Here is a 13594-nt window from a genome sequence, read left to right on the forward strand (position 1 = left end):
ATAGAAAGGGTTAATTTGATTAGCCAAATTTTATTGCCTGATTTTAAAGTTTCCACAGGTTCCATCTGCTTATGAAACAAAATAAGGCAATGGCGACATCTGATTGCAAGGTGATTTGGTGACACCTGGCATTAGGAACGTACAGTAACTAAGAGGAAACTCCACATTCTTTATAGCCCCCAAATGGATCCCTACAATTGAATGACTTTTAAGGTCATATTAGGGATTCTGATGAAGTAGACTACCAACAAAAAAGGAAAAAAAAGTGAAACTGTTGCTAAAACTTTTAAAGAGATTTGTGAAGTGTGTGGTAATAATGCTACGAGAGAACCAATTGTTTGGTAGTGGTTTGCAAAATTCAAAATGGGGAAACCTCGCTCTTGAAGATAACGTTTGCAGTGGAAGACCCTCAAAATTTGATATTGATGTTTTGAAGACAAAAGTTAAAGAAGATCTAAATATCACAACTAGAACACTTGTGCACGAGTTGGAAGTTTCAAAAAGTACAGTTCATGACCATTTCCATTGAATAAATACCGCTAAGAAAGGGGAAATCTTATTTCTATCCTTTTTGTGTGCCTAAAGACGCTCGGAACTTTCTGGAGAACTTAATACGAAGCATAAAATACTTGAATCTTTGTGTTTTGGCATTACGTTACAAAAAAGAGTTAATTTTTGTCGTAGAACAAGAATAAAATGAATGAAATATAAATTTAAGTTTGTTTCAATTTTGTATTGAATCTTTTTTTTTTTTTTTTTTTTAATTTCTCTTTCCAGCCACCGAATTGACGCAAGACCTGATTAACATTCTTTCAGAACAAAGATGGCTGAAGCGGCATCACCTGCAGATCTTGTTACACACACACCTGAAGCAGTTGGACCTGGAGGTGTGCCGTTCCATTGCTAATCATGATAGTGTAATACGAATGGTTGGCGTTAGATGCCAGGTAAGATACGTCATTCATACTTTGCTCTCTCATTTTTTTCTTATTTTCGTTTGCCCCCACCCCCACCCCAGATTGCAACTTTTATTCATTTATTTATTTATTTTTATATCGTTGCCTAAATGACTTTCAAGTTTAAGCGGAAAATTTATAGACATGAATAAACTGAATTGAATTTCCTACCATTTGTGCATTTGCATATAGAGTATACATATCGCATTGTGAAGTGGAATATTTGATATCCAGTTTATAAATATTTGCATACATGTTGGAATATTTGATATCCGGTTTATAAATATTTGCATACATGTTGGAATATTTGATATCCGGTTTATAAATATTTGCATACATGTTGGAATATTTTACTCCAACACGCTCTAGCTGTATCCTCCCGGTGTTGTCCAGGAGTAATTACTTAAAATGTCTTTACATGATGTTTCACATGAATGCGAAAAACTATATAAAGGTGAGACATGTGGCCCACTCCAAGTAAGGTTAGAAAAATATTGCAAAGCTGTAATACATAGAGAGATTAAAGACTGGTATGGCTGATTACATACGAAGGGATAAGGGTGAAACCATCTATTCTTATGGGATGAAGTAAAAAAATATAAAGAAAATAAGATGACTGCAAGAAGCAGCACATATGTTGGGTGACAATCACCTATATATATATATATATATATATATATATATATATATATATATATATAAAGTGTTGGGACAATTCCAATATTTTTCCTGATTACGATACAATTACCGATTCCGATTTTTTATAAATCTCTAAATATTTAACTATAAAAGTGTTATTTTGTCCCGATTACTGTAAAAACACATCTTAAATGTGCTTATATTTTCTCAAACGTAAAAACACACTTGTGAGGGGCCTGATCTAGAGATTTTAGTCCTGCTGGAAGTTTAAATCAATAAATATTTATTTTATTATTACTAAAAGCAGTGGATCATGTTTCTTAAACGAAAATCAAATAAAAAAAAAAAAAAAAATTTAAGGAATCTGTTTTGGCATCGGAATGTAGGCTCCAATTTCTGATACCGATTCCAATACCCCCAAAAGCTCCGATTTTTTTTTGATTCCAATTAATCGTCCCAACATTATATATATATATATATATATATATATATATATATATATATATATATATATATATATATATAATCACCTCTCACTTGTGTCCAAGTACCAGGTTCTGTTAGGAGTCTCATCTTTGTGGTTACTGTTTGTTTGACTTGATTTGTGAGGCCCATTAATTAGTGGAATAGTCGTGGATAGTGTTCACAGGGGAGGGTAGGAAGGGATTGTTCACAGCATTCACTTCTCCTTTGGTACCTTCCCTCTTCATCCTCCCTTTTCTTTTCCTCAAAGTCTATAATGCAATCACGTATTGATCTCCTCCACGTCATTCAGTCCCTAGCAGTTTCTTTCCACGAAAACAAGCTGATGTTGGTAAGTGTCAATATGCGCTTTAGTTGATCCTTGTAGCTCATTTTAGGTGCCAATGGTCAGTTATATAGGAGTTTCTAGGGTTGCTTGGAAGGATCTTTCCTGTGAACGTGTCCTGCCCAGCTGAGGCGGTGGTGGATGATGGTGGCCTCAACGTTGTTCACTGAGGCTCTGTCCAACACTTCTGTCTTGTTGGTGTAGCTCTGCTAAAAGATCTTGAGGATTTGCCTTAGTTTTTGTTGCCAGACATGTTCTAGCATTTTTACCATATATATTATGTACATACAGTTTAACCCGGATATAAGAGACTTCTCCTCTCTTATATCCGGGTTACACTGTATATTAACACAGGCTCTAATTTGGGACCAGAGAAAATCTTTCTTTATATCCGTTTTTCTTATATTCGGATCTCTTATACCCGGGTTACATTGTATATAGTAATAATCTAATATATAAATCTCACTATGTCTGTGTGTATGTATCTTTCTCCGTTTTTCAAATTGTATCTCCTCCTAGACAGATGGTCCTGGATATGACCTTAAACTATATCCAATGGTGAGGCCCAAGCTTGTGAGCTTTGGGGAGTGTGGAGCCACCCTTTAATTGCCATTGCTCCCAGGTCCACTTTGATCCGGAGTGGTAGTACCTATTAGGGTCCCAACTATGGGTTAAATAGAAACCGACTTAAAAAAACAAATATACTCTATTAAAAAATTGTTCTTCAAAATCACTGGATTTGGCATTAAATAACCCAAAAGGGTTGATATGCCGTAAAACAAAACCAACCAACCAATCCTAGACAGATGGTGACTTGATGGCATGCAGTAGCTCAAAAGATTGCATTTTGGGCACACACTTTTATTAGAGCTATTTAATCGGTTAAAACAATAGCTAAGGGATTCAAAAAGGGGGTTCAGACTTGAAAGAAATGACAACTTGGCGAGCATAGTGCTATGGTGTCGTTCTGTACATGCACATGATCTGTAACAGACATTGCTTTACTAAATTTCCAAGTGTTTTGAAAACAGTTGTCTCTTTGGTGCAGCGGATAGCATCATCGATCACTAACACTAGTGTTGCAGTTTCGAGTTCCACCATTTCTTTATTTCTTTATTTATTTTATTTACATTCCGATATTGTGTACTTTTAAATGTTACGTAATAATTATAAAAGAACACTTTTATATAAAAAAATACAGAAAAATGTTTCTGCTGTATATAACAAAAATGTCATATTCCAAATATATAGGATATATTATGTATCAGCTTATTTGTTACATTCCAATAATCACGTAAATAGATCCAGTAATGGAATTTTGTATTGAATTCACTCCTAAACTAATTAACCGATCATTATTAATTATAATTATGTGTATATGAGTATATATTTTTGTGTCTTGGGTCGACTCCAAAACTAATCAACTAATCATTATGAATTATATGTAATGTATATGTTTAAAACCGTAAATCCTGCTAAATATTCGAGTAGTATGCCTTGCATATGAAAAATGTGATTCTTCACTTTAACACCTAGATTAAAAAACAAATTCTTACACCTAACGTACAGAAAATTTCATAAATGGATTGAGTTCTTTCGTTTTTAAATTAGAAAAAAAAAGGTGCTTATACAGTATCTTACCCACGAAATAAGGTACTTGTGCAGTATCCTACCCAAGAAATAAGGTACTTGTATAGTATAGTACCCATATGAAAAACAAAGGAAATCTTTCTTGCGATGTACATAAAAGTAATCAAAACCAAAAATCATGTAATATATTCGAGTTGTATGACATTTATATAAGAAATAAGGTGCTTCTTTACTATAGCACCCTGATGTACAAACTCTCACGTGTGACATATGGAGAAGTTAGCACAACAGAAAATTATGTATTTATTATCGAGTAGTTTCATCTATATCTTAGAAATGATATACTTGTACATTATCCGACCCAAGAAATAAGATACTTGTGCAGTATAGTACTCATATGAAAAAACAAAGATAATCCTACCTGTAACGTGCATAAAAATTATTAAAACCGAAAATCATGATATATATTCGGGTAGTATGACTTTTAAATGAGAAATAAGGTTCTTCTTCACTCTGATGTAAAAATAAACTCATTCTTATCTATGGCATACAGAAAAGTGAGCACAACAGAAAATTATGTAAATTATTTTAATACATGTACATTACCCGCCCTAGGTAAGGAAATTTTTTTCCATATATGTGCTGTAAATCTCCTGTCCTAGGGAAGTTACAATTATTTCATACATATAATACCCGTCCTAGAGTAGGTAAAACATTCTTTTGCTCAAGATGGCAAATGATATATAGACATGAAAAATTCCTCTATCCTAAGAATAACAGGCATGTCCACAATTTTTCTCATTGTTTTATACGGTCCCGAGCAATGCCGGGTGACTTTGCTAGTAAAGAGTAAAATTGTAGTTCTAAAATCAAAACTGGGTTTAAGACTCTAAAAATTCATATTACATTTCATTTGTCTGCAAGGATCCATGGCATAGTGGATAAAGCACTTTGTAAAATTCAGTTGTAAGTTTCACTCTTCTGGAGGTTGAAGGTTCAATCCTTTCCAATATAAATGTTCTATATGCATATGTGTTGATATGACCGATGTATGTATTTTACTATTTAGAACGTACATGTGTATATACGTATTTTGTGACCTGTTTGTGATGTGTGTGTGTGTATATATATATATATTTGAATCTTGATGTTTGAATGTATATACGTGGCCTAACTGAATGTCTGTGGTTCTTCACTATTTGAACCATATGTTGTCTTATCTACATATATAACGATGTAGATCCGGCACCATATATAATGTTACCGATGTGGCAGGTGTCCTTTGATCGTACCGTGTCTCGTTACAAGTTGGCCTGTTGATCGTCCTTACCCACTGTGTTTTCATGGAGGGGCGCTTTTCCTCTCGATCGAATCGTCTTTGTTCCATGTGTAGGGAGTCTCCGGGTACATCAATCACTCCGCTGGTCTTTGCGACTTGCTGAAAAAATCAAGAGTCCTCACCACAAACAAACAGAACACCACAAAATAACAGTAACAAACTATTTATTGTTTTCATTACTTCATAACAACCACTGTCTAATTTGAGGTGACTGACTATAGCAGTGAACGATGTAAGACCAGACCAGTAAAGTCACAAGAGTTCCCTTTAACACAGGCTAGTTCCCATCATAACTTCAGGCCCTGAAGGGCTCCCCAAATCGGGAGCACCTGACAAGCCCAGCCGTTCAGCTTGCTGGCTACGACTCCTCTGCTTAGAAATCCTTTTTCTAAACCTAACCCCTTTTTCCCCACCTCTCCTTCAGAGAGTGGTTACAAACACCTTTCTTTCTTTCACTTAGAGCTTATCTCTACCAAACCTCAACCCCCACCTGCACTGAGGTTTTTACTTATTACCAATTAGGCGTGATTAGTCACCCCAAGTCGAACAATGCTTGGCGGCGACCCCCTGCTCTTGACCCCCATTCTTCATACCTATCAACAGAGGTTTTTAAAAACAACCTTTTCGTTGTTAACAGATATATAACAGCCATGAGATAAAATAATTATCATTTGTTTTTTTTTCTTTCTGACAAAATCTCATAGACATTTCTGTTTAAACATCAAATCATCATCATCATTAGAATTCAGCCGTGCGAATTCCTCTGAATTCGTGTTGACTAGCAAGGTCACTCAGCATCGCCCGGTCCCCATCGGGTCACACATATATATGTAACAGTCTATTTTACGGCCCGCGGTTAATCTCATCTAGATGTGTTGATGCGTGCATGTCAACATAATTACATATAACAAATACATTGGATGACATACATGTTTTCTGCTATTGTTTCTCTGATTATTCAGCCATCTAGGGGAGATTCTGTTTAAACAAAGATGCTTCAAGATAGACGAAGATGCTGTATATTTTTATATATATATTTCTTTGTTTCTCCCAGGTAGTCGTCATAGCAAAGGAGTGATTGATGATCTACATCTCCATTCTGAGACCTCTTTCCCCCTTGTGAGGAGACCCCTTTCAGATCTTCTTTCAATGTCTTGAATCCAGCTCAAATGATGCTCCAACAAACTGGAACACATGACAGACAACACATCAACCTCTGGTCAGCTGTTCAGATACCTTCTGGTGCGAACTTGATCGGTCAGAGTTTGATAATGTTTGATAACCTTATCAAAACCTAGCTTCAAATCTCTTGTTTACCTCACCAGTTAGATAGACAGACAGACAGACTGATAGATGGATGGACTGATAGTCAGATAACAGATAATTTACTCTTCTTCTTGGCCAACTATATTACATAAGTGCGAATTACTCAGACTTCTATGACATTGATGGAACATGAATTAAATAAAGTGTATCATTTGAAATTCTGCTCTGGGATTCTGAGGGCACTTCTACTGCTCTGGGAGTCTGGAGTATGTGTCCCTTGTTGTAAAAATTTATGAAAATTATCCAATTCTCATAAAAAAATGTTTTCAATCTGGCCATCATTTTTTAATGTGATATATTTTTTTTATTTTTATTTTTGGCATTATCAGCATTTATCATTTTTTTTTTTTTAATATTTACTTGACTTCTTGAGATTTTGTTCATTAAAAATGAAACTATTGCATTCCCAGAAACAAAGCAAAAACAAAACAAACGGCAGTCCTAAAATTGAAAATTAAAATGAATACGTTGGATATAATTTATTATCATCAGTGCAAGATGATTTCTTTTAGTTCAATTTTTTTTTAGTTCGGTCATTTCAGGAACTTGAACTACTGACTCTTCATTTATAAAGAACATAATAAATAATGTCATTAGATGGTCTAAATGTCATACTCGAGTGTTTAAATTACAAAGCGGTCAATGCCACGATGTGGAAGATGTTAATCCCAATGTTATTTTTCTCTGATTAGTACTCCTTACACTGGTTTATAATTCATATAGATCTTATGCGCCTTATTGGCTGGGGAAAAGAACATGAATAGACAGTTGGAGAAATTGTTCTATACTCTGAATATATAGTTCAAGTTTTTTTTGCTGAAGGGCATCATCGGTGATGTCATTGGCTTGGGTCATTAAACAGTTTTGCGTTTTCCAATATCGTACTGCTCTCTCTCTCTAAGCCGATCCCATCAAAGTAGATCAGACTTTGGCGTACCCTCCTTCTGTGGCCTGCTATGCAATACTGACACAAATCTTATTCTGACCTGCTTTATTCTAGGTGCTGGAAGGGCACATGTTGGACGAGTGCATGTTCGGGTAACTGTGCTATCAAAAACCTTTGTCCCTTTCCTTTTGGTCCTGGGTATGACCTTAAACTATAGGTGAGGCCCCAGCTTGCAGGTTTTGGAGAGTGTGTAGCCACCCTTTAATTGCCATTGCTCCCAGGTCCATTCTGACCCGAAGTGGTAGTACCTGTGAGGGTCCCAACTATAGATTAAATAGAAACCGACTTGAAAAAAACAAATATATTCTATCAAAAAATTTGTTCTTCAAAATAACTGGATTTGGCATTAAATAACCGGAAAAGGGTTGATATGCCGTAAAACAAAAACAATCAACAACCAACCCTCTCTTATTTCCCAAATTAAATATGCGTGAATTATCCAACTAAAAATAGTAATGATAAACTTAAATCCCAGCCCATAAAGGTATACAGATAAAATTAGGTGCATTTTTAAGTTACATTGAAATGAAAAAAAAACAAAACTGATAACCATTCCCCTGCTACAAAATTGTTATGATTAATTGATTGAAACTAAATCCATGTGTAAACTAGATTTAAAATAAATGTATGATTATGCACATTTCATTTACATGTATATTGTTTAAAATTTGTTTATTGTAATTCATAAATAATCTTCCCCTAAGAGACAAATTATGATTAAAATACTGCAAACTGCACTTTGTTTTAAACAAAAACAAAAACTAAAAACAATCACCACTATGAAGCAAAGATTCTCCAATAATGTTTCTACTACTGAGAATATGTTATGATTGATTAAAATTAAATCTACGCATAAACTATAGTTAAAATAAATGTATGATTGTGCACGTTTCATTTACCTATATATTGTTTAAAATTTGTTTATTTTAATTCTCAAATGTTCTTCCCCTTTTGCCTCGATGTTATTTCATTCTTTCTCTTTTCTCCTGTCTTTTGCTTTCTTTCTCTTTTACTGTTTTTACTCCCTTCCTTTCTCCATTTTTGCCTTGCTTTCCTTTTTCCTTTTGTGACAGTTATCTCAGAAAGCTGAAAATGCTAATTTTGCTGTGAAATTTTTTTTTCCAAAGGAGTCACCACTTATCAAAGCCCGGAGGCCACTCGAGGATAAGGGTTAATGGGTGTACAGTAGTCAATGGGAAAATGTTGTAGTAATTGTTAGTAGTGGAAATTTAGTAAATTGGATTACTTAAGGCGATGGTTCATCAAGAACTTGTTTATGTTGGACTTGAAGATTACCACATAGTCAGTTGAAAAGCAGGAAAATGGTAAAGAGTTCCACAGACGTGCAGTTCTAAGAAAGGAGCTTTGTTCATGGAATATATGTTTAAGTTTAGGTACAGATAAAGAGTCGGAACATTATTGATAGTGGTTTCAGCTAGATGAGTGTTTTTCATGAAAGTCAGTTCAAGGGAGACCATAGATTGGAGCTTAGATGAGCACCTGCCATGAAAATAACGATAAACCAGAGACAGGCTTGCAACGTCTCTTCTGTGAGAAAGAGGTTGCAGGGAAGAGAAAAGGGCACCCCCCACTAGGCTACAAAGTCTATTTTGAACTGTCAAGGCAGGATAAGGTATTCTAGCAGTTCCTGCCCAGATGTGGCAACAGTACTCCATCCTTGGATGTACTTGGTTCTTATAGAGGTAGAGAATTGCATCAGCAGTGAGATATTTTCTGGAATGGTAGAATGATCCCGCCATTTTTCCAGCAGCCTTGGCAATAGATTTGATGTACGTGTTCCATCTCAGATCGGGAGTAATGGTCAGACCTGGAAGCTTGTCAAAATATGGAGCTTCCCCAAGACGACAGCCATTCATTTCAGTTGATGCCAGACGGGGATCGGAGTGTTGATGGAAAGATAGAAGCTTGCATTAAACAATTCATGAAAGGAGTAGAGGAGTTACATGATTTGGTTCTCGCCATCTATTTCATATTAATTATACTCCTCCACATTATCTGTTTTGCTGAATCAAAGCTCTTTATCTAGAAACAGTTTCAAACCGATTCTAAGGCCCAACCAAGGAACAACGTCAAGATATGTTATGAGTATGTTGTCCTAATGCTTGATACAAAAGTAAGGACCGATTGTTGAACAGCTCTGTTCTTTATGAATAGCAATGGTAAATCCCTTGCAAGAGTGCTCAACTCATGAGTATTGACTCTCAGCAATTCTATTGGCCCAAATTTCAAAATCCTACACTTGTACATCAAAAGAAGCATCAACATCTACACCCAAAATAAATAGCAAAATTACTGAAACACTTTTCCAAAATCATGCCAAAAATAAGAGCAAAACAAAAAAAAATGACTCAAAAATCAACAGAAAAGAAGTATTATTATCAAGACTTAAAATAGAGCACACAAAAATCACACATGCCTACCTCCCTGTAGCATCATGTCAAGAACCTTTCACGGTGGACCATTTTCTAACAAATTGTTTAAACCTGGAACCAACTTGTCAAAAGTATTATAAAAATTCAAAGCTGAATGAAATATAAAATTTAATAAACCCAAACCAAATATCTGAATACCTGAAAAAAATTTGCATCTATTATAAAATTTAATACTCCAAAATAAACAAAGGAAGAAAAAAATTATGTATTTATGCATATGTATAAGTATCTGTATAGATTAATGTAATGATGAGACGATTCCAAAATTTTTCCCCAATTTCGATTCTTTTAAAATCACTAAATATTTATTTACAGAGTTTTTTTTCCTTTAGATTACTGTAAAATCTGTGATATATTTCGTGAACATAAAAATACACTTGTGTGTGATGATCTATACATTTTAATTTTTTTTGTAGATTAAAACCAACACACATCATTTTATCTTTAGTAGCAGTAATGGAAGTAAAGTTTTAAACAAAAACAAACCAAATAAAAAACAATTACAAGAATTGTTTTTGGCATCAGAAAGTAGGCACAATTTTCTCCGATACCAATTCCAATACCTTAAAAAGTTAAGATTTTCTTGATTTCGATTGTCTGACTACTAATTTATATTTATCATATTTAACACATTTTGACATGAAATGACGATCAAGTTTGAAATGCTGTTAAAATTAATCAAGTGTGAAGCAAATGTAGTCAGCAATAATTTTTTTTTCTGAACTTTAAAGCCATGTTCTGACAGTTCTGCAGTCATTGCAGACAGCTCTTGAAAATCTTCCAAGATAAACATTTTAATGGTGTCATATTGAAAGAGATAGTCTGTATTATTTTGTTAAATAAACTTTTTTACTGTATAAATAAAGCACAAAAAATATTAAATTTAAATTAAAAAACAAAAAAAAAACATTTATTTGTTAAAATAGATTTTATTGTGTGAAGTTTATTTTCCCCATTCTTGATTGGACTTGACGCCAGGATTCAATGTTTAGATTAAAAATTCACTTCATCACTGCTTGGATTAGATCTGCTGTCTTCTTGCTAGAATGCAAGAGGTTTTTTTTTTGGGTTTTTTTTTTTACACAGTGGTCACCACTTATCAAGGCCCGGAAGCCACTCAGGGATAAGGGTTATTGCAAGTACATTACGTTAGTGTGGAGATTTGATGAAGTGTTTACTTAAGGGGGTGGTTCATTAGAAATTTGTTAACGTTGGATTTGAACACATCCAAGTTGTAGTCAGGTGGGAAGCAGGCAGACGGAACAGTTCCACAGGCGCGCAGTTCTAAGAAAGAAGCTTTGTTCATGGAATCCACGTTTTGATTTAGGCACAGATAAAGAGTGGGGGAAATTTTTCACAATGGATTCGGCTAGACGGGTGTTTTTCGTGAAAGATTGGCGAGGGGGACCAGAGATTGGAGTTCAGACGAGCACCTGCCATGGAAATATTGATAAAACAAGAATATGCTCGCAACGTCTCTTCTGTGGGGGAGAGGTTGCAAGGTAGAGAAAAGGGCATCCCCCACTAAGCCACGAAGTCTATTTTGTACTCTGTCAAGGCAGGATAGGCTGTTTTTAGCAGCTCCTGCCCAGATATGGCAGCAGTATTCCATGCTTCTGTTGTCTGCAGATCATTTCAGTTTCATGGTTCTTACCAAGCCACAATGCTTAAATACCGCCTGTGCTGCATCTGAACAAACCAAACCTGTGATGATATACATTTACATTAGATCCTCTGCAATACCACACCGGTGTTTGCTCAGAGATGTACCAGTGATCTTCTGTCGCATTGTGTTCTGCAGTCCTGAATGTGCTTCTTCAAACTTGTGTGAATGAACATGTATCACTCACATTTTCAGAATTTTGTATTCCTAAGTTTTATGCATTTCCTGATTAGCTTGGTAACCCCTGTCCATTGTTGACAGTCTTATGATCATGTATTAAGAAAGAAGATATTTTATTTAATTAAAAAAAAAAAAAAAAAAAAAACATGGCAGTAGATTTATATTAAAGATAATGTAAGTTGTACATTTAAACAGAATACTCAGAGCTAGATTAATAGGCTTAGTAGCCTCTGCCTTTTGCTGACGGTTTTATGACCATGGATTAATATAGGGGAAAATTATCAATGCTCAAAGGTCACTTGAGGACAAGGGTTAGTGGTGTGACCAAACACCTTGAGGATTGTAGACAGTGGTCGAATCTGAGCAGAATTTGATCTTTTAAGAATACGGCTCCATAAGAATTTGTTTATGCTTGACTTGCTGACTACCATGTTGTAGTCAGCTGGGACAGACGGTTCTTGGAAAGAAACTCTACTCATGAAAATTCTGTTTAGCTTCAGATTCATCGATGGAGGAAGTAAATTCTTTTAGTGGTTGTTGATAGACGAGTTTTTTGTTTTGAATGTTTTACAGGGAGGGGGTTGGAGTTCAGTTGAGTGTCTATCATGAATATAACAATAGAATGGAGAACGACGAGCAACATCTCTTCTGTAAAAAAGAAATTCCAGGGAAGAAAAGTGGAAATTATCCATTAGATTTCGAAGTCAATTTAGTGCTCTGTAAAGGCAGGATATAGTGCTCTGAATAATATCTCCCCCAAATGTGGCATCAGTGTTCTCTCTCGAACCATATCTTATGTAAGTAGAGAATTGCATCAGGAATGAAATCCTTTCTCGACCAATCTTCAGTATTTTTAAATGCTCGGCAAACTGATGAATTTTTTTTTTTTTTTTTTTTTTTTTTTGCAAGGTGACGGGAAAAATTTCCCCCTTAAGAAATAGCTTTGTAAAAATAGGAGCTAGTTCCAGTTGTAGCTTAATTACTTTGATTGGAATGTTGTCTGGCATCAGTTGCCTTGCTGGCATCAACGTTTTTAATAAGGTTGGTAACATTTGGGTCAGATATGTGGATGTTGCTAAAAAGTTTTTAAACATATTGGGGAAATACAGAAAGTGGGTGATCCTGATGGCAAAGGGTGGAAATTAATACAAAGTTTATTTCAAAAAGCTTGACTTTATCACATGTCGAGAAGATCACCTTCAGCCTAGTGATGATGGTTGGAATGGAGATCTTACATTTGTTCAGCACCGTACTTGTTATTCACCAAAACTCATGGGAACCAAACCTTTGGCCACTCGAATTTAATTTATTGGGCATAGGAATCTTTTGTAGTGATTGTGGGTAGTTTTAAAGGTGATTATTTTGTTGAAGGTGATTGAACCAGTGATATCATTGAATAATGGTGGCGACACATTCAGAGGTGTATAATGGCTGGCAGTTTGGTTTCTGTTGAAATTTCTTGGAGGATATAAAGCTTTCAATTGTAGCAAATTAACCAATTAGTTATATCAAATAATTTTTAAAAATGGAATGCTGAGGAATTTCTGATATAAACGTTTTTCTTGTCAACCGTTGAGTATCTACCTATACATGCTGTAATGAAAATGGATGCTCTCCAACCTACATAAAAAAAAAAAAAAAAAAATTGTCTTTTGGTGAAACAAGTAAATAGTTATTCATAAAATCTTTAAAAA

At 34.9% G+C, this 13594-nt stretch overlaps 1 protein-coding gene across 1 annotated transcript in view; it reads left to right on the forward strand.

The window, feature by feature from the left end:
* The window catches only part of LOC145242102 (uncharacterized), a 48774-nt gene that overhangs the window by 27582 nt on the left and 7598 nt on the right, over window positions 1–13594 (forward strand). The window contains exon 2 of the mRNA XM_080105018.1: window positions 778–947. Within this exon, the coding sequence (XP_079961144.1) occupies window positions 778–947 (170 nt within the window). The remainder of the gene's footprint in view (window positions 1–777; window positions 948–13594) is intronic.

This window comes from Euprymna scolopes, chromosome 21 (assembly GCF_053919585.1).
Source record: "Euprymna scolopes isolate OS-2025 chromosome 21, ASM5391958v1, whole genome shotgun sequence".
NCBI classification, from domain to species: domain Eukaryota; kingdom Metazoa; phylum Mollusca; class Cephalopoda; order Sepiida; family Sepiolidae; genus Euprymna; species Euprymna scolopes.